The sequence below is a fragment of the Cornus florida genome, unplaced genomic scaffold (genome assembly GCF_030987335.1).
Source record: "Cornus florida cultivar Cherokee Brave unplaced genomic scaffold, ASM3098733v1 CherokeeBrave_3.0.0_Hap2_scaffold_104, whole genome shotgun sequence".
Lineage (NCBI taxonomy): Eukaryota > Viridiplantae > Streptophyta > Magnoliopsida > Cornales > Cornaceae > Cornus > Cornus florida.
The window spans coordinates 16,066-38,955 of NW_026775588.1; the positions used below are offsets into that span (position 1 = coordinate 16,066).

The window sequence follows — 22,890 nt, forward strand, 5'->3', positions numbered from 1 at the left end:
TTTAGATGATAAGAGGCGTTAGTATTAAACAAAACTGGTTCTAGTTGGACTGTTGGACCTGTTTAACATAATATCCCCAGGTGGACAAGAGACGAATACAACCCGTTAAAAAAACATTGCGACTTATACGAGTTGGTGATAAACTAGGAGTCGCACCTCAGCGATTCGGTTTAACTTTAACACCATTGGTTAATACACGATTCGTGTCTCCCTCTGTCTCCCTCTGTCAGTCTCTCATTGCGCTAAAGGCAAAGCCTCTCTCTCTCACAAGGTCATCCTTGTTGGTCGCAGTGTCCTCTCTCTATCTCTTTCGTACGCTTCTACGGTTCACCATTAATCCACAGACGATTGGTTTATAGTTCTACACACGTGCCCCTCTCTTTCTCTCTCTAAAATTCGCAATCAGCAAACCCTAAAGTCTTCCCTGTTGGTCGCGCGTTGTCATATCAATCATGTCTTCGGCCGGAAACTCAGGCGGAGGCGGCGGCGGTGGCGGTGGCGGCTCAGCCCCTCAACCCTACTTCTGCTACCAGTGCAGTCGTACGGTTTCAATAACCCCCTCACCTTCCTCCGAACTCGTTTGTCCCAATTGCAACGGCGGTTTCCTTGAAGAATGTGAAAACCCTAACGCCAATCCTAACCCTAATCCTAACCCTATCGCTACTCATAATCCATTCTTCGGCTTCCCCTCCGACAATTTATCCGGCTTCCCTTCCTTCTCCGCTGGCTTCGGCGGTACCCCTGTCGTCTTCTCCACAGCCAGTGGTGGTGGAGGCGCCAGCGAATTCCAAAACCCACCCGATCTCTCCGCCCTATTTGGCGGTCCTACCCGATCGGCCACTCTTCAGAGCCCCGGCGAATTTAATCCTTTTGCATTCCTTCAGAATTATCTTAATAACCTCAGAGCAGGCGGGGCCACCATCCAGTTCGTCATCGACAACAACTCGTCTGAGTCCGGATTCCGGCTTCCTTCGAATCTCGGCGACTATTTCATTGGTCCTGGGCTCGAGCAACTGATTCAGCAGCTTGCAGAGAACGATCCAAACCGGTACGGCACTCCACCGGCTTCAAAGTCGGCAATCGAGGCTCTTCCGAATGTCAAGATAACCGATGAATTGCTTGTCTCCGATTCTGCGCAGTGTGCAGTCTGTAAAGACACCTTTGAGCTTGGTGAGGATGCAAGACAGATGCCTTGTAAACACATATACCATTCCGATTGCATTCTCCCTTGGTTGGAACTGCATAATTCTTGTCCGGTTTGTCGGTATGAGTTGCCCACTGATGATCCTGATTATGAGAATAGGGCTCAAGGAACAACAATGCCTGCAAATTCAAGCATGGGTTCTGGGTTAGCAGCTTCTGGTAGTGGTGGTGCTGCTGCTGGGGTATCTCAGGAAAGTCCTCTGACACCTCGTACTGTAGAGCGGAGGTTTAGGATATCTTTGCCCTGGCCGTTTAATACTTTTGGATCACCTGCAGAAGCAAGCAACAGCGAAGCTGGCAACAACAGCGGTAACAATCAAGGAGGATCAAATTCAGGAGGTCAGGCTAGAGAAGAAGATCTCGACTAAGAGTTTTATTGATAACGGTATTGTGGTTTATCCATATGGCTCTAAGTTTGTGTTTTGTTGCATTTAGCTAGCTGTACTGGCCTTTTTAAAATTAAAAAAAATAAAAAAAAAAATTTATCTTTTTGCTTGTCTGATACAACCACAATGACAGCAACTAAAATATAGATAGAACAAATGGATAAATTTTGATCACTTAAGGCAGGTAACTTCATCTGATATTGAAGATGATGACTTTATTCTCCCAGGCAGCCACTCAAAATCCATACTTCTCTAAACCATAAATGCCCCATCTTTTTAATCCAAAGAACACTATATCTCAGAAGAATCAGGTAGAATTAGAATTAATATGTTTTAACTTTTTGTTGAGGTAGGAGAGATATAAGATTTCCAACTCTTGAGCTAATGGCTTTTCTCCAGGGATGGACCATAAAATGCTGCATCTCTGAACTCTTGCCAAGCCTCAATTATATTCGCGCAGGCTTGAATTGTTCATTGAAATTTTATCAAAGGCCTTTCTTTTACGTCACTCCTGTCTTAGTAGGAGCAAGCTTTTTAATTAAGTTGTAGAGTTTGATTGACAGTTGATTGGAAACTTTAACTATTGCCTTACCTGGTTCCTGAAGTGTGAAATATAATCAGTGGCCACAATCTTTGAACTCCCACAGTGATCTCATGACATGAAACATCCAGAAAGGATTTTAGTTTCTGTGGTACCGTTCATTGATTGCTCAAATATTGTTGATTATGACATATCAATCTTTATTGTACTAGTTGGGGCCTGTTCCTCTTGGTTCTACATATTTTTTGGCTATTCAACTGAGAAGTGCATGTTTGTATTGGGGCCAAGACTGGCCAAGTCATCTCATCACTGCTCCATCCATTAGAACCGTTGAATAGCATCTCTTTCGGAATGCACAAGAACCATTGTAGTTATTTGCTCCTATAAGTTCAACCATTTTTATAAAGTTGTTCAACTCTAAATATCCAGCTTGACGAGTCACATCCTAAATATTTAATTGGTTCATTCTTATTATTTGAGCTTGAATGGTCAATCTTCCTAATGTTCCAAACCTAGGAACTTCATTGTTTCACTGGTTGGAATATGAATAATATTCTGACGTACATTTTCAGTTTCTGTGATTTTCTCCTGTAGGGCGTTCTTGCCATAAACTATTCTTAGGATTGACCCTACCCTTCTCATCTAATCAACTTACTAATCGTGATTGATTTGCTTCTTCCTTCGTGCAAGTGCATGATATGCCCCTTCCTGTGTTGCATTTTGTGAACCTCCACTCCAGCCTCCTCAGATAGGTAGGATCTGACATCAATATCTGATTTAAATGTCAACTCCAGGTTTTTGGAAGCCCAGCTTAGTAGTTCAACTGCTTTCGCAAGTTCTCTTCACTTCATGACAAATGCCTTTTGGGTTGTAGGCATAAATGGTAGCGTCACTGATTGATGATCCCAGTAGATTTTAATTACAGTTAATAGATAATATATGTATATATATATATAACTAGAGGGATAAATTCTATATAAACATGGAATACCAAAAATAGCTCTCTTCTGTGTGATTCTAATGTTAACAAGTAAGAAATTATATAAACATGGAATACCAGCTTACCTTGAAATACATAATTACAAGGAAGAGAATATAATGTCATACCATAATTATCAGTTGTTTTTTTGGTGATTTTTTTGCAGTAGGATACTTAAATAGAATTGACTTCCATGCATAACACTGTTATAACAATGTCATTCCATGATCAGTGGCTGCTTGTTTGTTGAATTTGCCGCCATTCAGTACCCTAAAGGAAATTTTTATTACTTGTATATACAACAGCAACTGAGATTAGTTTTTTCAATTTTCTTATGTTCAGTCACAATTCGCTTGGTTGACCCAGTCATAATATTGAGTAAAAGAAAATTTTATTTTCTAGGTGGAGTGATCTAAGTATTTACTATTTTAGTCTTATGCCTTTTAGGACCAGTCAACATGTTCATGCTTTTATTCATGATCTTGGAATACACTCTTCAAGCTGACATGAAACAGGTCTCTCTGGCTTTAGTTTTCCCACAGCCTCATAACATGGATTCGGAAAGTTAACCTTATTTCAGGAAAAAACTGCCATCAGTAATGCATGACGATACAAAAGTAATAAAAAGTAGAATAGATGGAGTCATAGGGACACAAAGCTGTTGTTACTCGCTATTCTTTGTGGTGAATGACATTGATCTGTGGGCGAAGAGTCTTTGTGGTGACAAATATGTTAATGAAATTGAGCAATAGAAGTGGAAATTAGATCCCTCCTGTGGGCGAAGAGTCTTTGTGGTGACATGATCCAGACACTCTTTAGACTTATCCGGGGGAAAAAAGAAAAAGATCCATGAACTCTTTAGTATTTACGAAGGAGATTATAGATGGACACAGTCACAAAATTGTGAAATGCATGTTCAGATTGGATATTTAAGAATTGCCAAATAATTTTCTCATGTATATATATTTGATGATTCAAATGTTGGAAGTAGCTAAATGTCTTATTTAGGGGAATAGAAAATAAAAAAATGTTGATCTTAACTAGCATGTCAAGAATGCATGTGATGGTTTTTTCTTTTCTTTATTTATTTTACTCCTCCTCCTCCTCTCCCCTTCTCTTGGTTTATCAAGTCAAGCACCAGTTGTCTTGGATTCTTGAAATGCTTATGTGGGTCTAGAAAGTCTTTCACTGATTATACACCCGAAAGAAAGTGCAGCCATCCATCTCACTTTGCCACATCATCAAAGAGATACGGCGATCTCCCTAGTTAGCACACCCCTTTAGATTGTTCTGTTCATGCTTAGGAGTTGGGACTACAATAACCTGAAAATCTTAGCACAGGGATTTGCTGCAAATAAGCCTTAATTGAAAGGCGACTTATGAACTGTCTGGATTTTGGAGCCTGAGTGCTAGTCTCTGGAGTCCCTTAATTTCTTTCTTCGTATTAACTTGGATTAGTAGTAATCAGAAGAATATTTATTACAATTCAAGCTCGAGCATGAGTACCCTCTGCTACTGGGGAAACTTTGTGATCTTTCATCTACATATGCTAAAGTTGTAGCACCGGCAACACTCAGGCAAAAATACGAGGCTGTATAGCTGATAATGACGTTGTGGAACATGATCTGATTCTGCAAGCAATTGCAGTATACATGATTCATGGTTGGGAATCATGATTAAGCTTGTGTGGTAAAGCCTGGTTTGACATGCGCCATATCTTTCTCCTCTTTCCCAAGAGGCATGGGGAGAGTCTATGACTTGACTTACGAGGTGTCACACCTTTTTGATCTATTTGATTAGAGTTCTTTCTGATGCATGATTATAGAATGCTATTCATGTATTGTCTTTGAAATAATCCTATGAAATGTGAAGATATATGTTCTCTCTAGTGGCAGGTGTAACAACAGATGCAAATTTAACTATGACACTTATATGTGCTTATTTTGATGCGTTTATGACTTAGAATGTCATGCTAATACCGCGTTTATGACTTTCCATGCTACTCATGCGGTCGTTGTGGAGTTCGGTTCTCCTGTACAACTGATTGTGGAGCCAATGAATGATCCCATAGTTGCATTCTTTTCTTTTATTATCGTCATTGGTTTCTTTTCCCCTTCGAGGTCTTAGCTGTGGTTTCCATTTCCATTGGATTGGTGTTACGAATGTGCTGCTTCTTCAGATTTCATGGCTAGCCCAAGTTTCACAGTGACAGACCTCTTGTTATGATTATCGTCTGTATTTTGCCAATGAAGTTTCTTAATTTTAATTAATTGTGTCTTTTTGGCAGGGAACAGTGGGTCGAGCTTGTAACGGTGTTGAACTTAGAAGGATCTTCGTATACATTCAAGAGTAGTGATTTTGTAATTTGATAAAAATAAGAGTAGGTAAAATGTGTTTTCAAATTTTTTTTTTCTTAGTTAATGTGTTTTCATTTTCCGAGTTCTTTTTACAATTTCATCATTTTGTTGACTGATATATGTGCATTACTGGTTTGCAACTTCTGTATAATTAATTATTCTGGGACCATTTCATATAATTTTTCGACTTTTGTTATGCATCACACCCTTTACGCTCAAGACTGATTCATTGCCACTCACTTGCGCATGGTATAGAGGTTGCTTGCTTAAAAGGGCAATGCAAATGCTGATTTACTTTGGTGATGGTAATGGTGCATTCAAATGTACCAACCCAATCATTGAAATTTTCGTACCACCCACCGGCAGCACAGTAATAATAGTCGATCAGAAATGTTTGAGCATCAAAAGAATTACGGCTCCAAAGCTAAGTTTAAACATGAAAAGGGAGACTGTAATTGAAGTGGAGCAAGGTAGCTGAAGCCAAAGCCGAGTTTGGTTAGAAAGAAATGGAAGAAGAAAGGGATGCCTGAGTTTGGTTAGAAATAAATGGAAGAAGAAAGGGAGGGAAAGGCTATATTTTTTGTGAAGAAATGCAAGGATTAGAAGGTACTAACTCATGAACAATAAGTTCAAATGATGGGAGAGTTCTAAATCACATAAAACGGTAGTCATTTAAGTCGTATACTCGGCCGCTTTTGCAAGAGCAAGAATGCATTTAGGGTAAGTTTAAGTATGTGACTTTGGAAAAACAATTTTCAGAAATTATGAACCAAACAACTTTGCGTATAATTTTTTATTTTTTAATTATTATAAAACAAAAAATAGAAAACTAAACCGATTATCATTTTTTTTTTTCCTAACTAGTGAATTTCAATTTTACTCTATTGACTCACACATTAAAACAATTTTTTTTTTAAAGAGACATGTTTCAATGAGACTCTAACTTTCAAACTCTCTTTGGAAGGAGAGATCCTTGAGCTATGGGATGAGTAAATGGAAGTCAGTCTAAAACGAAAGTGAGGCTACGGATCACACGGTATACATATAATGTGTGTGCGTTCTTTGTCATAATATTAAAATAAAAAAAGAGAAAATTAATATTATTTAAGTTTGAAGTTTGACCGGAGATGATTGCACGATTTTTGTATGTGAAATGAAAAATTAGTGGTGTTTTTTCTTTATATGGTTGGTAAGAGTTGATATTTGAAGGAGATTAGGGGGTGGATACGGTTGATATCTTGTCGGTGCATGCGATTTGTGGAGGATTGAGATTCTTCTTCTAATCTTTCAACATCAAAACTAATGCATAAATTTTCAGATGGTTGTTGTAGATCCCAACAAAAACAGAGCCATAAAATTATAGTAAAAAGTCAATTATTAGTGTTTTGGATTGCAATAATTAATGGGTTAATTACTAGCATAATCTATAGTTTCATAATATTATTAAAAAAAAAAATTATAAAGAAGTAAATATTAAGGCTGGTTTGATTTGCAATTTTAAAAATAATTCTAAAAAATTTAGAGAACAGAAAATTATTTTCAGATAACAATAAAATATAATTATTCGAAAACATGTCTATGTAAGATTGAATTTTTATAAAATTGAACTAAATAGAATTTTTGTACAGTTTTATGTTACCGAGCATACCCTCAGTATATTTAATCTGATTGATTCAATTCTTCCTCTAAAATAGGTCTTGGAAAAAAAAAGAAAAATACTGTTAAAAAAAATTAATAATAAATAAACAGAAAAAAGAATCAATGTCAAATATAGTGCGGATTACCATTACTTTTTTTTTCTTTCTTAATAATTTAAACAGGAAGCAAAGTTAACATCACTTTGCTTGTACCTCTTTTCTCAACCAATGCTTATGGTTGTTTTATGAACAATTGACTTTGATAATGACTTGAGAACTAAGATTGAATAGTTGGTCTTCGTTCTTCTTTCACATTAAAATTTTCGTTTACAAAAAGAGATTTAATGAGTACCACCCTGAGATTCAATACTTATTACATTAAAATATTTTATACATTATTTTATTTATTTATTTATTATTATTTTTTTTTTTACGAGTTACAGAGCTGAGGGCAATATCAATTAAGTCACTAACCATTGCCGACTCAATAATAGATTTTTTTTAAAAAAAAAAAAAAATTTCACACATTGATTGGTTGAGGGACTCTTGGAATTGGAGTTTCAACCAATGAGGAGCGTTACTCTAATATTAATCTGCCTGGCTCTACTTTTTTAGTGTAGTGAATCGGAATCCATGGGTCAAACATGCACAATGGTAAAAGTTTGATGATATTCCACCTGTCGGTGTGCTCAGTGCTGGCTAAAACCGCGTCAATAATTAAACCGAATTTTCTCTCTCTTGAGACTTTTGCTAAGCTTTTATTAATTATTATTCTCCCTTTCCGTTCACTTGCACCACTACTTTACTTAGTTCTGACACCACTATCGAATGAAAAACCTTCCATTCCACCTCCAATTTCATTATTTTTAGTACTTGTTAGAGGGACTTTTCCTCTGGTAAATGCTCAAATTAAGAATTTCAATTCAAATTTTCCGATACCTTTCTTCCAATTCCGTGTTTCAATTAGGGCTCTGGTGTTGAAGGATCTGTGTTATTGTTGTTGTTGTGTGTATATATATATAAATATACAGTGTACATATATATATAGAGAGAGAGTGTTAATTGGAAGAAAATGTCGTCGAGTTCAAGTAGTAGCAGTAGAGGTTCGTCGTCACCGACATCGCCGTCGTCTTCAAGAAGTGGAGATGGTGTGAACTATATTAGCATACAACACCAGGTATCCAAAATGGACACTCTTGCCGGTGTTGCAATCAAGTATGGTGTTGAGGTATTTTTCACATACCTTATATATATATATATTGAAATTGATTTTTTTTTGGTGCTTTAAATATTACTATTGATTTAGTTGATATTGCTGCTTTGAAAATGGTAACATTTCAATTATGTGTAATTTTGGGATTAAATGATTTCATCTTCTTTTGGGATAGTTTTCTATTGCGATCTTTTTTTTTCTTTTTCTTGATCTGTCCATGTTATATATATAGAAATCAATGATATGCATGTTTTATTCCCAATTCAATAGCAGTTAGATGTTTAGTTGTTTTTATTTTTCATTATTGGATTGCTAGTTTTTCAAACAAGAACAGTATCTAATAGTAGACACACATATATATTCTGGCTAACTAGGGGAGGCGGACTTGAACACGGGCACAACTGGGCGCTCCACCAACCCCCAATATTACACATATTAACTTACCTGCTATTAGGGTGATTTAGTCACCAACATGTTAACTAAAAATAAAAATGGAAAAGATAGAACAAAATAAAAAATTTAAAAATTAAAATTAAAATGTGATTGCTTGAGCCAATCCTTAAAGATTACCATTAAGAAAACTCAAGCAAGAGTTACTATATCTACGTGAATCATGTCCTCCTAATCTCTGAGTTTGAAGGAATTATTCTATATATACATAGTAACATGTAATACAAAGTCACTCTTTTTTAGCATTTTTAGGTAGAGCCTTTATGTGGAAAGAAATGTAGTTGAATCATCTCATTCTTGCTGCAAATGAGCATCATATGTGTGAACTTTGAAAAATTCAAATTATTATATAGCAAATGATTTGTTTTTAATAGGTTTTGAGATATACAGGGTAAGGGAGTTACTATATCTACGTGAATCATGTCCTCCTAATCTCTGAGTTTGAAGGAATTATTCTATATATACATAGTAACATGTAATACAAAGTCACTCTTTTTTAGCATTTTTAGGTAGAGCCTTTATGTGGAAAGAAATGTAGTTGAATCATCTCATTCTTGCTGCAAATGAGCATCATATGTGTGAACTTTGAAAAATTCAAATTATTATATAGCAAATGATTTGTTTTTAATAGGTTTTGAGATATACAGGGTAAGGGAGTAACATATAACATATAATACTGGGCTTGGACACATCTTTACTAAACGGTCACACTAGTATCTTCTTACTGCATTGCTACACTGGTCAAGCTCCTCACTTAATGTGGTGGGAGTATGTACATGCACATGCATGCGCTTGAGACTTGAGAGAGAGATGCATAATATCTTGCTGTGATATGATTGTTTCAATGTATGATATGGTTGTGTTAATGTATGAATGCCTCTAGAAAGTTGTGATTCATCACAGTCACGTCAGACAACACCGTGGTTAATTGGAGTCAACAGATGTATGAAAAACACATGCACAAGTACATCAATTGGCATCATATGTGCTATTGATTACCTTTTCTTCTTGTACCTTATTCCATTAATTTTTGAACTGATACAATGCATCTTATCATTAGATGATAATATGATGCTGATTGTTCAATTAAAATTGCAAGAAGATTAAGCATGACATTTGGTGCCTTCTTGGAAAATGCTTGCATGTCTTATGATCTGATGATAAAGATTGCCTTTCCTTACTTTATTAAAAAAAAAAAATTGTACTCTTAACAGGTTGCTGACATTAAAAGGATGAATAAATTAGTAACAGATCTCCAAATGTTTGCTTTGAAGTCATTGAAGATACCATTGCCTGGAAAGCGGCCTCCGCCTCCCTGTTTGTCTATTGGTTCTGCTTCTCCAAGGTATACTATCTCATAATTTTTCTTAAACTACACTTGTTATTCTTTTTATCTATTTACGTCCATATTCCCTCCATGTACTCTTGGAAGAATGTTCTGCATAAAATGTAAACATTAGCATTTACTTATTGTCATACCAACTATGGACAATAATTTTGATAAACACTCGTCTAAAGAATCCCAGATCCTAAAAATGGTCTCTCTGCTCACGCACACTAGTCCAAGTGTACTAAGGGATTTGTGCAAAATAGTGTAGCTATTGCAACTTATTGTTTTGGAACAGAGTAAAACTTCTTTTTCTTTCACCATTTGGTATGTTTTGAGGGCGAGCTGCTTAATGACACATGTTGTGTTGCTTCTGGTTATAGCACAGGCCAATTTGAATGGATTTATGAACATGATTTAGTGGTTCTTTCACGCCGACTTTCATAAATCCAGAAGCACGATTTTTTTTAATTGTGCCTCCATGTCAAAAAGTTGGTTAATTGAACCATCTTAGACAACTTTTCCCATGATGAAGCACGAATAGTGTTGGTGCGCAAATTATCTAATTTTCACTGGAGGAACTGTTGGAAGTTGGTGCATGCGGTGGATATCGAATTATATCACAATTTATTATTTATTTATTTTTGTTGTTGTGATTCCTACCACTGAAGCTTGAAAGATTCCTCCAATTGCTAACTCAAATCAAACTTTAATGTTTGGTCTCTTATAAAATCCTGTTCCAACTGGTTCCAGAAGAATCTTTTGTGACCATAAATTTCCCATCATTTTCATGTGTTTCCCTTATGATAGGGGTGTTGTGAATAGAGCAAAGAGGGTTGCTCCTTTGGTGGATCTCAGTCATGCCGAAGGTCTAGGCCTTCACCTCTTAGCCAAAGAAGGCTTTTCTAAAGCAAGAGAGTTGGATTAATTGGCATTGGATGATAAAGATCTTGACTTGGCAAAAGAACGGTTGAGGATTTTGAGGGCTAGGAAAAAGAAAAAATTGGGGAAAAGAAATGCAATTGAGGGATTTCATAATTTTGTATAAAGGAATGAGATGAGAGAAGTAGCTTTCCCTCTCCTGACGACTCTCATTTTTCCACATTTATCTTTTTCTCTCTTCTTTGCACATTTGTCGCCTCCTTTTTTCTTTCCACACAAGTAATGATCTGTGAAATACACATACACCTCCTAGTTTTAGGAGAGGCAGTGGCTTATATTTTTGAACATATTGCAGAAAAAGCAGCAATGAGAAAACATCACAGCATCTAGGCTGCTCTGATAAGTTGGAATCATTCCAAACCCGGAAATTGAAGTCACAGCAGCAGAAAGTTTCTCCAGCCATGGGGACATTACAGAACTATTATGGTCTCAAATCTCCCACTCCGAAGGGTGCAGCTGAGGGAACAGAGATGGCAGTTTATCGCTCAGGGAACTCTCATTGCTTTGATGATAGGTTGATACCTAAAATTTCACCATTTTGTAATCCACCTTTAGACCACCACAAATCCAGCAGCTTAACCAATGGTTTCTTGCCGGATAATGGTGCGGCATCCGAGGATGTCGCTGTTGCACAGATTGGAGATGAGGAGGGTGAGAGATCGAATGAGAAGTCTGTCCGAAGGCGTCAGAAAACTGAAACTGATTCTGGGACTAGCACAACAGAATGGTTATTGAAAGAAGAAAACATCGACAACGGCAGTTCTCAAGCAACAACTGGAAATAATTCAGCCCAGAGAACCACTTCAGGAAGCCGAACTGCAATGGTTGCTGATGGTGAGCCTGGATGGTTGAATTCTATCATTGTGGGCCTGGGAGATTCTATAATGGCTGACGGGCTTGCTGGAATCCGTAAATCATCAAGCACATTAAGTGTACAAGACCAGGACAACAAAACTTCATCTATTTGGCCAACGTTCAATTGGAGATTCAAACCAGACCTACAGGTTTTCTCAACTGCATCCATTAACAAACCAATTTTTGATGGCCTGCCAAAGCCAATAATTGGCCGCAGGAGCAAATCTGCTCTTGATTAGCACAATTAATTTGTATATTCATGGAAACCAATGTGTTTTTCACCTTTGATTTATTCACGGAATGAGATTTTGCGGCCGGACATCACACAGCAAGTGCAAATAGCAGGCAGGTTGAAGTATATCTGGCAACAAGGAGAGGGGAAAATGTTCATCTTCATTCTTCTCTCGGATGATATTCTATACGAAAATGAGGTTATTTTATCAAATTTGAAGCAGCGGCAGCTAAAATAAACTCAGATGAAGAGTATGCAACAACAAAAATTTCTGGTTTCTCTGAACATTTCTTGATTGTCTTTTTATTTTGTTTGTTATAGTAGCATATACTGTGATGGGTGATTTCAAATCTATACCAGCAATCTTAATTGTGTATATTTGAATCAAGAAATGTGAACAAGTTGTCTTTCTTCTTTAAGTAAGAAATCCCTCCAAATATATTGCACAATGTCATGCATGTCTGTAATGATTTAGCCTCTTTTCCGACTTTAGAGTACGGCCTTTCTATAATCTTTGTCATTTCAGCGCTCTTTCTGACCTAGAAATTGACCTATTTTCTTGCTTTGGACCGTCATTCTAGCCTTCGTAGTGTCTTCGACAAGGAAAATGGACCAAACAAATCCCCGGATCCTCGATGATTTTGAAGTGCATCCGGGGAAGATATTCACATGGAAACGCTCAACGGTTGACTGCTTGCCTAAACCAAGCAAGAAAATAAGGAAAAATCTTCTTGCCGCCAGTAGTAATTTATGTTGATTGTTGGTTGAGAAACCCTAATGTGGAGTTGTCCTGTTTCTGTGATCTTGAAAGACAACTGCAGCAATATGACTTATGTTGTTTGGGACTGTGCTTTCATTTTAATGACATTGCACGTGACTAACTCTTCTAGTTTGTTGAATACAATTATAAATTGGAAAGGCGGCCCTTGTTACTTTTGGATGCCAGTCTGAGGACCATATATGCCACCAATGGCACACAATGGTCCCTGAGTAGGAGGTTGATTGGACCCTGGCCATGAACAATGATTGTTGAAATAGATGGCAGCAAGAATGAATAGCCAATTCAAAACCCCACGAAAACAAAGGGAACATCGCGACGAAGATTCATATAACTAAATCCTCACGGGAGACTTTGAAATAAAAGAAAAAAAAATTCAAACCAAAAATTCATTTCATAAAAGAAAAAAAAAAAAAAAAACATTAAAAAAAGAAATTTTCTTATGGATTGGAACTTACTCAGAAATTGCTGAGAGATCGAGACAGAGGAGAGACAGCCTGAAGAGAAGCCTAGGGCTTCAACTTTGTAATCTCAGATGAGATAATGCGAAAGAGAGACGGGTTAGCAAACATCAATCCCAAGAATATTCTAAGTGTTGAAAAAAAGACGTTTCAGAAAGTAATCAAAGAAATTTGGCTAAGGAGTTCTAAGAAATTTTAAAATATAGTATAGTCAAGGCTATCTGGATATTTTAGTGGGTGAAGAAAACCCACTCAAAAATCAGGTTCTCGTAACAGCTGATTTGATACATCTTTAGTCTCTGCCTAATAACATCCACTGTCAACTATCACCCAGCGTTCGATAGATATTCAAAACCCTAGCCTTCGCTAGAAGCTTTTGCCTTACATGCTCATTTTAACATCTTAGTGTTCACCGGTGTAGCATGTTTCCTTGATAGAATATTCATAATCCCAACTACGTTTTGATAACCCAATGACAAAAAGTCAAAAAGGATTCTAGAAAACCTGCACATAGCATTTTACTTAATGCGTTCATAGATGTTCTGAAGCTCAACATCAATTAAAACCCAATAAACATGGAGTAATAAACTTAGCCTAAAAATAGCTGCAGCACAAAGAATCATTGAACCTGCAATTTTTTACTTCAAACAAACCAAATTCCGACTTCTGAGTACCTTAGAGAGAGATTTTCAGAATTTGCAATAATGGGAAAAATCTAACAAATTTAACTCTCAATAAAATACCAAAGTAAGGCTCCAAATATATCAAGTTTAACTGTTTAACCAAAAGGCGTTAGAAACCCTTTGTACATATATATATATAAATTTTTTTTCAAAAGACTTGGATAAATATTAGGCAAGGAGGCAATATAAAATTTTCAACATAAAGGATTCCAGCAAATAAATAGAAGCCTCGAATGTTAAAAACACAAACTCAATGGCAAAATGTGTATATCACTAAATAGTTCTTAAGACAAAAGAAGCTCTCAAAATTCATCAACCATGTTCCTTCTGTCCTACATAAAAGGGAGGGGGGGTTATGTTAATCACCACCTATTATTTGGTGGTTTGACTTTGTAAATCCGAACTATCCAGTTGGATGTTGTGAATGCTTCTTCCAGGTATTCAAGCTTTATGTCCTTATTTCCTATTTCAACTCCCCTCGCTCGATCATACCTGCCATAACAAAAAGCCATTACAAGACATTAGCGATGAATTTTAGGCGTCATGAAAGTATAACAATGCCTCCATTGCAAACCAATCTGAAACAGACGTCTACAAAACAGAAATCAGAGTATATAAAATGTAACTCAAAGGTAAATTTGAAAGAGACATAAGAGTTTGTTATCATATTACTTCTAACATTGGCAATGATCCTGTTGAAAGATGAATTTATGTTTCTAAGTTTTCATTAGCACAAGTCTAGGTCAGGGTGTAAATTGTAGCCGTACAACAACCTTGACATGATTCATGAGTGGAGCAAATACTCATGAACAGGAGTTCAAGACTGGAATTCAACATAAAGTCAAAAGAGTGTTTCTTCCATCACCCTTAGCAGGTGAATCATCATATGTCAATACAAAAAACGAAAATCTTTTCCCACACATAATATATAATCATTGTATTGGATTTAGTTAGTACTTGATGCCAGTACCAATTTTCATTATCAATACCATCATGTGATGTCAGGAACTGATATTGCCAGAGCAATACTTGATACTTCGTGAGAAATTTATGATAATATATTGCAAATAGACACCTCCCAATCATATGGTACAAAAGGCAGGGATGATGATGATGATGATCACAAATAGACAAGGAACACATATCACACAAACACAAAAAAAAAAAATTAAAAACCAGAAAGAAAGGTAAAGGTTATACTTACCCAGGAGGTCTGCCATATTCTGTTGTTAGCTCCCCAAACCGATAGTAAGACAGCTTGTACCTAATCACCAAATAGAAAATATATAACTTCCCATTCACTAAATGCAACAAAAATACGTAACCCAATCAGATACACATCTCAAAAGGTGGGAGCCTTTCCTATACTATTAAATTTCTGACAACCTTGAAATGATAAACTTGAGCAAATTATTCTCAAAGAATGAATCAATCATTGCTCCTTAATTCAACACTAATCTGAGAATTGAGGTACGTGTTAAAACTGAAACATGAGATTTGCGAAATCAACAAAAGGAAACATCAATTTTAACTTTTTATGTAGGTTAATTTTCTGAAAGATATATAACAAACCCAAGATGGACGATCATACAAGTACCCCCCACTGCCTTTTTTTTACTGTGTTTTTTTTTTTTTTTGGTGGGGGGCGGGGGGTTGGTGAACGGGGAAGTGTGCCAAGAAACTCTGTTACATGGACTCTCCTATTTACCTTTACGAACCCATGTCGACACAACATGACATGGGCATGAATATAGGGCATGTGTCCGACAACAAATCCAAATCAGACACCCTGATCCTGCACATGGCATGCTGAAGAAAAATAAAAAACTAAAATTTAATCTATGAGATAGATGCAAACCTTTTCTTTTTACCAATTTGAGTAATAATTAAATATATTCTTACAAATAACAACAATAAATATTATACTATAATGAAAACATATAATGTATTTAAATGCACAGTATGTGTCTACGTACCCATATCCAACTTTTGGACACCTATCCCAGAATCTTAAGATTTGGATTTGAAGAGATCAGATAATTAGATACCCACCAGCACCTGATACACTTTCCCAAGTCCAGGTAACATAGCCTTGGAACATCCTACGGTTTATACAATGGGAACTTTCTAACTTGAGTGTAATACAATATCTGTTACATCTTAGCTTCAGCCATGGATCCTACACCTTAATATGATTAGGTCAGTATCAAGTCCACCCCTTCAAACAACGTAGATTAACAGGACTGCACTGGGTAATGAGCCTTTATATGAATAATACAACATATGCATTTTACTAAACGAGAAACACCATTATGGAAAGAACTAGGATCACATAAAGAGCAGCACAAATAAATGACCCTCGACATAGAAGAATTAAAGACCAATGCTATAATTTGGTAATTTATGCTTCAAAATGATGGGATAACACATGCTTCACTTTAACATAGTTGATAAATGTTGAAGCTTATTGACAAAAGCGAAAAGTTACTACAACAGAACTAATAGAAAGCAAAATCAACTCAGTAGCGAAGCAACTTACATTAGGCAATTCAACATCTTGGGAGCAGCACCTTTGTCAACACGGTATTCACCATTAACAAGGTAATCAGGTTCCTTAATGATAGGGAAAACACCACCTCCGATTCTCACCATCCACAAAAATCTAGTATAAAATTAACTGTTAGTACAGAAAAAGATAAGCCTAGCATGCTAAATATGATGATCCACAACTAGTTAATATACCAGACAAATATTTAACGATTTGGATAACAGAAGCAATACGTGATAGATATACATATAAGCATTGAACTAGAATCATTAAGAAAATATTTTGTATATATATCACATAGACCACTCACTCACCCCTATTAAGTGGCCCCTGGATAAATACATTAATGAATAATGATCACAACAACAAGAATAATATTATTATTAATCATTGATATATATTTAATAAGCATCTCAACCAAGAAGTAGTCTTGGAAAGTTTTGATCTTCTTGAGAAAACTTTGTACCAAAATCATATAGGTGGCATTAGAATTGTCAAGACTTCAAATATATGCTATGTTATATGATACTTTGCAAGAGCAAAAACCATACTATTCCTTAGATTGATATAAAACCACTTCACTATACCAGTATACCCAATCATAAGGGAGACAGAGAAGGAATTGGTAAAAGAAATACTATTTAAATGACTAACTTTTGCATCTACAACTGAATAATCTACTTCTAAATTAAATTGAAAAATAAAAAAAACTGTTCAGTGTTCCAAAATATTATAAATGAAGGCATTGTAAATAATATAGCACTATATCTGTCTTCTTCTTTTTTTTCTAAATAAATATAGCACTATATCAGATGACCGACAATGTAATTGCTTTCAGCAAAGCCTTACTTGTTAATATCATCAGAAGAATAACCAGTGACGCCTCCAAATACAACTAATACATAATCCACATCCAGTGATCTCATTATCTCATATGCTTCATCTTCATACGATGACATTGCACGTCCAACAGTGGCAATATGCGTATTGTTCCAGGTGTTATTGTCTACAATCACAGTTCTGTTTCCCATGGCAGTGATCTGGTACCCATAATCCCACCATGACATCACCTTAGCATTTGGAGGAGTATTCTGCCGAAGCCAAAAGTATGCTTCACGGTAATCATCAAAAATCACTCTGTTGCCATGGGCACCTCTTGCAGCCAATACAATTGAGGGGGATGAGTATGCCTCCGAGGTGACCCAGGTACAATGGATAGCATATCTACTCAGCAAGTAAAAAGCACCAAGAAGCAATGCAGTAGCACCATTTTTTTGGAAAGGCAGAGATTGATCAAATGAAGCCTGTTTGTGCAACAAATACGAGTGAGAACTCTACATTTCTCACGAATAACCATCAATTATGTATTGAACTGAAAATTATAGGATCGTGTTGACAAGCACATAACACATTGACCTTATCGTGCTATACAAAGCAAGGTTCCAATGGGGGATTATCAACTTAAGGCACCTATGGAGTTGCATAACATCATGAACACTTATAAAGTTCCATATGTCTACACGAGGCAACTACATTGGCAATTCCGTTATTCTTTTACATAATCAGATTTTAAGGATTTTTTATTTTTTATTTTTTTTAATAGAACTGGGCATTAAAATGAATGATGTACTAATTATGACACAGTCAGCAACTAAAGGACTATGTTTCAGGGTACAACTCATTAGCCATGCAAGAGCATCGGTAAGTTACTCTGAAATGTAAACAGTTTGATCTCCATTACACGGCCATGGAACTTGAAATTCAAGTCAAATAAGAACAAACAAGATGTTCTGGCAAAGTAATGCAAAAGGAAATTTTTTTATATAAAGATAATCTGTCAAAGCCATGATAGTGACCTTTGGAGTCTTGTAATCCTAAATTGAAGGTAACCAGAACCAATATGAGTTAGCTGGCGACCACTCATTGGAACATAAATAAGAATATTCAATTGAATGTATTCCACAACTAATTGATGCACGGAGAACATGTCAATTCTGGTGCAAGATATCCAAGTTTGCATTTTCCTCGGTAAAAAAAAAAAAAAAAATTCATGGAAAATTTATTTCATTACGGCTTCTGTCTTATTTTAATGGATATTTTATAGCAAAATTTTTGGAATTTAGGATAAATTCTATATATATATATATATATATATATATATATATATATTCTCAGAAACATACTTTTCCAGGAATAAGATTTTCTTGAGACAAATGGAGTCATTTAACAAACTACCAGACATCTAGGTCTTTAGAATCACAATGCTTATTATCTTACTACTTCACCCATCAAGAAAAGAATGCAGCTATAAAAGCCGGACATCAAGAAATTCCCAGTGAAATTCTTGCAAAGGATTACCAAGCAACTCGATTTCCTTTTACAAGTCCAGCAATTTCTTTGTGAAAGCTGTTGCCACTTGGCAGTAGTAACACAGAAATAAATATTTACTACCTTTTTTTTTTTTTTTTGATAAGTATAAATATATACTACCCTGGTAATCAAGATTCCTAAAACTAGTAGAACTTTATATTAAAAAAAGGAGACATCCAACGCAGAAATGGTGTGAGTATAGTAATAGGAACCTCACCTTAGAAGAAGCCTTTGAACTAGTAGTTCCTTTACCAGAAGCAGTAACAGGAACCTTGTTTTTTGCCCTCACCAACTGAGTTAAATTCTTTATAGTAGCAGACACTGCAATAGCACTAATTAGGCACATTGCAGGTGTAGCAACAAGAATAAGCCGAACCATTACCCCGGCGAAATACATGCTCGTGAGACCATACATAACTATAAATATTGTGGCATCTGACAACCGCTTGAAGCAGAAATATAGACCCGCAGGGAAAAGGAAAAGCAGGATATGGAAATCAAACATGAAAGATGACCATGCTGTTGGCTGATGCTCAGAGACTGATGCAATTATGGGGATGTGATCTTTTGCATAAGTCGGATCCAGCAAAGAGTAAAATCGACCAGTCCATGGGGAGATGTATCCAGATGCCGTGCCAAGTCCAAGAGCAATACCACCCACACCAACTGCACAGGTCACAGTGATCCTCAAAAAGGCTTGAAACAACTTTTCATCATTTAACATGTGCTTAACCCAACCTAAGAAGTAAAATACCTGCATGGAGTTGAAGTTAGCGTTGGAGGGAGTCATATGCCTAATCAGCAGGAAAAGATTATCTCCAAAGATCAATTCTTGAGAGAACAAATAAGTAATTGAAAGAAGAAAATCAAATACTGGATAACTATAGGGTCAATTTCATTCTCTTAAATAACCAAAAGAAAAAAAAAAAAAAAAACTAAATAGGTACTCTGAGATATAATTGTAGGGAGTCATATGCTTCATCAGGAGGCAAAAGCAACAATTTACTTTTATGATGTAAAGTCCCCATGATCTTATATCATGCAGTGAGGAAACAAGAATGAAAACCCCAATGGCAATAACTCGTGGATAGAGAGATTCTAAAACAGTTTTTTTTTTTCATCCCCAATTATATCTCTGGTATTTAAGACTCGATGCGTGATGGAAATTCATTCTGAGAACAATGAGCTGGTCCTCGCAGAAGCACAGCCCGACATCCCCACTGAGAACAATGATCTGGTCACCTAAGTCACACAATCCTTCTGAAGGGGTTTTGCTCTAACGCTCCACGCGTGAATTGGAGCTCTGAGAGCAAATCCTTCCACAATTTGCAAATTCAATTTTGTCAATCCCCCCGAATTCAATTTGGGGAGTCTCGAATTCACAACGATTTCGCATGCAACATTTATTATGTTGGCAATTACCAAAATGTACCTAATAAGGCTAATATTGAATAAAAACGGTAATAAATGTGCAAAACTAAGAATAAACCTAGAATATTAAAGAAGAAGAACAAATCCTTGCAATATTGACGTCCGCTATATATTGATCACTTTTGTTTGGATATTTAAGTCTAAAAACATTAAATGTGTGTGTACAGCTATAGACACATAGATATTTACAAACAAATTATATAGAAACTTTTTTATTTTACCTTATTTAGTTAAAAAGTTGATCATTTTATAATTCTTTAAAGCATTCATTTCATGTATGAAATTTAAACAATATATCTTCAAGAAATTAGAATAAATATACATATTTCTCATGTTGCATTTCTTTAAAATAAAAATTATAACTATTACTAATATTATGTATCTCCTAACATAAAAGAAATAAGGTTACTTGTAGCTCAAACACAATTTCTAGTGCTTATGAAATTACATTTTTATTATTCCACAAAGTATATAATGCCATTTAGCATACGTACAAATATTGAAAATATATTTTATACACAAAATAAGTGTACAAACGCTCTCGGGGTGCTACTCTGACAATTTTATTTTAGATTTTACAGCGCTCGGTGTGAATTAGGAATTAACCAATTATAGTCTATTTAAAAGAACTTAGAGAGAATTGTTCACATCTTCTTCTTGTCACCATGACAAATTCAATGGCAAGGCGAGTTATACATAAGATAATATAGATTACAAGCACTTGCAAGCAAGCTTGTCAAGCACAACAACATGTAAATACTTTCATGAAAGCTATATTCAGCGACACAAATTGATACCTGCATCAAGAAAAACACGCCCATTGATGCCATATGTTCACCTGACTGCACATGCTGAAAACCCACAAATCGAATCTGCATAGCAAGCAACATTCCCAGAATGTACATGCAATTATACGCAACATACAACCTCATAGAATACCTCCCAGTGACCAAAAGTACCAGCACATAAAGTGGTATCAAATTAATTATAAAGACATAGCCACCCCAAGCCGAGACCATATAGAAATACCCAAAAGCTGAAGCCAAAGCCCAAGCAAGAGAACCAGTATTCACTGCCTTAACGAACAAATAGAAAGTAAGTAACAGAGCAAAAATGGCAACACCCTCATTATCGTAAGACCCCGCCACCGACCTCGAGATATAACCGGGGCAAATGGCGATCAACACAGCAGCAACTAGCCCGGCACCGGAATCCCACAACTCTTTCCCAAAGAAGTAGGCCACGAGAGTGGTGTTGGAGGCAAAAAAGGGCGCCGTCAGGACGCAGACCTCGCGAATGTGGACGGCGAACCGGAGGAACCGCAGCGCCCAGTAGATGATAGCTGCGGTGACCATGAGACCAGGGTAGAGAGTGCCACCAATGATTCGACCCAGTGGGTACCAACTCTCTGAGTCGAACCAGTTCCAGAACTCGTAGAAACCATTCCGAGTCAAATAGAGTGTGGTTCGGTAATTGAAGTAGGGATCGAATTCGTGAATCATGCTCTCGTATCGGAGGACACTGAAGAGGCGAGTGATGAAGGCCAAGATGTAGACTAGACCGAGAATGGTGACTCGGATCAGGAGTTCTTGCTGCTTGGTTTTCAGTTTTAGGGTTTTGAAAGAGAAGGTGGACGATAACAGATCTGGCTTCGAGCTGGGTGGTGTTGCTGCCGTGGCCGGCGATTTTACACCGCCGTTCGCGGCGTCGACCTTGCTCACCATGGTTGATTGATTGATTAAACTACGGATCGGGAGGAGGTTTGTTTAGGGTTCAGATTTGTAAATCTTCCATGAAAAATTGAACAGAAAGTGAAGGAAGTTCTTGAGTACTAGGGTTTCGAATCGGATCTGAATCCAACGTTAATGACTTTGCAGAAGATCCAAATGCGGATTTTTCACAACAAGTGAGAATCAGAATGCAAAGTGAATTTACATTGAACAGATAAAATGGAACACTAAAAATACTAGGTACTTCAGTCATAGGCGTCGTAATTTATTTATGGGTAAAGTGCAAATAACCCCCTGTACTATTGACAAATTGCAACTAACCCCCCTAAACTAAAAAAAAATCCCTAAACTATGAATTTGTTGCATTTCAGTCCATTCCGGTGACCGACTTAACCGGAAAAATAAAAAGTCTGAATTGCCCTTATGATTATATATATATATATAAAGAAATAAAATAATAAATAAACATATATATATATATATATATATATATATATATATATTTCTGGTTTTAAACTGAATTTATATATATGTGTTTATATATATATATAACATTGGAGATTGAAGAGAGAGAGAAGCATCAGGTTGGAGATTGAATCATGAAGAAAATGAAGGAAAAAGATGGTGGCTGGCGGCGGCGATTATGGTGACGGAAGAGGAGGTAAGTCGGCGATTATGGTGACGATGCGGAGTCGACGCGTCAAAACCCAAATCATCCTCGTCGCCGCTGGGATCTCGCTGCCGTCATCTCCTGCGCCTGCCCCGCC

At 36.4% G+C, this 22,890-nt stretch overlaps 3 protein-coding genes across 3 annotated transcripts; 2 read left to right on the plus strand and 1 right to left on the minus strand.

Annotated features, from left to right (window-relative positions):
- Positions 1–171: 171 nt before the first annotated feature.
- Positions 172–5,666, plus strand: LOC132287768 (E3 ubiquitin-protein ligase RING1-like). The gene is made up of 2 exons (XM_059789809.1): positions 172–1,588; positions 5,397–5,666. The coding sequence occupies exon 1, from the start codon at positions 453–455 to the stop codon at positions 1,569–1,571; it is 1,119 nt and encodes a 372-aa protein (XP_059645792.1). The 5' UTR covers positions 172–452; the 3' UTR covers positions 1,572–1,588; positions 5,397–5,666.
- A 2,158-nt stretch (positions 5,667–7,824) lies between these two features.
- On the plus strand, positions 7,825–12,571 carry LOC132287772 (uncharacterized). The gene is made up of 3 exons (XM_059789815.1): positions 7,825–8,331; positions 9,981–10,111; positions 11,331–12,571. Exons 1-3 carry the CDS (start codon positions 8,176–8,178, stop codon positions 12,127–12,129), a joined length of 1,086 nt encoding a protein of 361 aa, XP_059645798.1. The 5' UTR covers positions 7,825–8,175; the 3' UTR covers positions 12,130–12,571.
- Positions 12,572–14,278: 1,707 nt separating this feature from the next.
- LOC132287770 (dolichyl-diphosphooligosaccharide--protein glycosyltransferase subunit STT3B) lies at positions 14,279–22,361 on the minus strand. The gene is made up of 6 exons (XM_059789811.1): positions 21,191–22,361; positions 19,180–19,716; positions 17,442–17,896; positions 16,584–16,706; positions 15,249–15,308; positions 14,279–14,536 (listed from the first exon to the last, which is right to left on the minus strand). Exons 1-6 carry the CDS (start codon positions 22,115–22,117, stop codon positions 14,407–14,409), a joined length of 2,232 nt encoding a protein of 743 aa, XP_059645794.1. The 5' UTR covers positions 22,118–22,361; the 3' UTR covers positions 14,279–14,406.
- Positions 22,362–22,890: the final 529 nt, after the last annotated feature.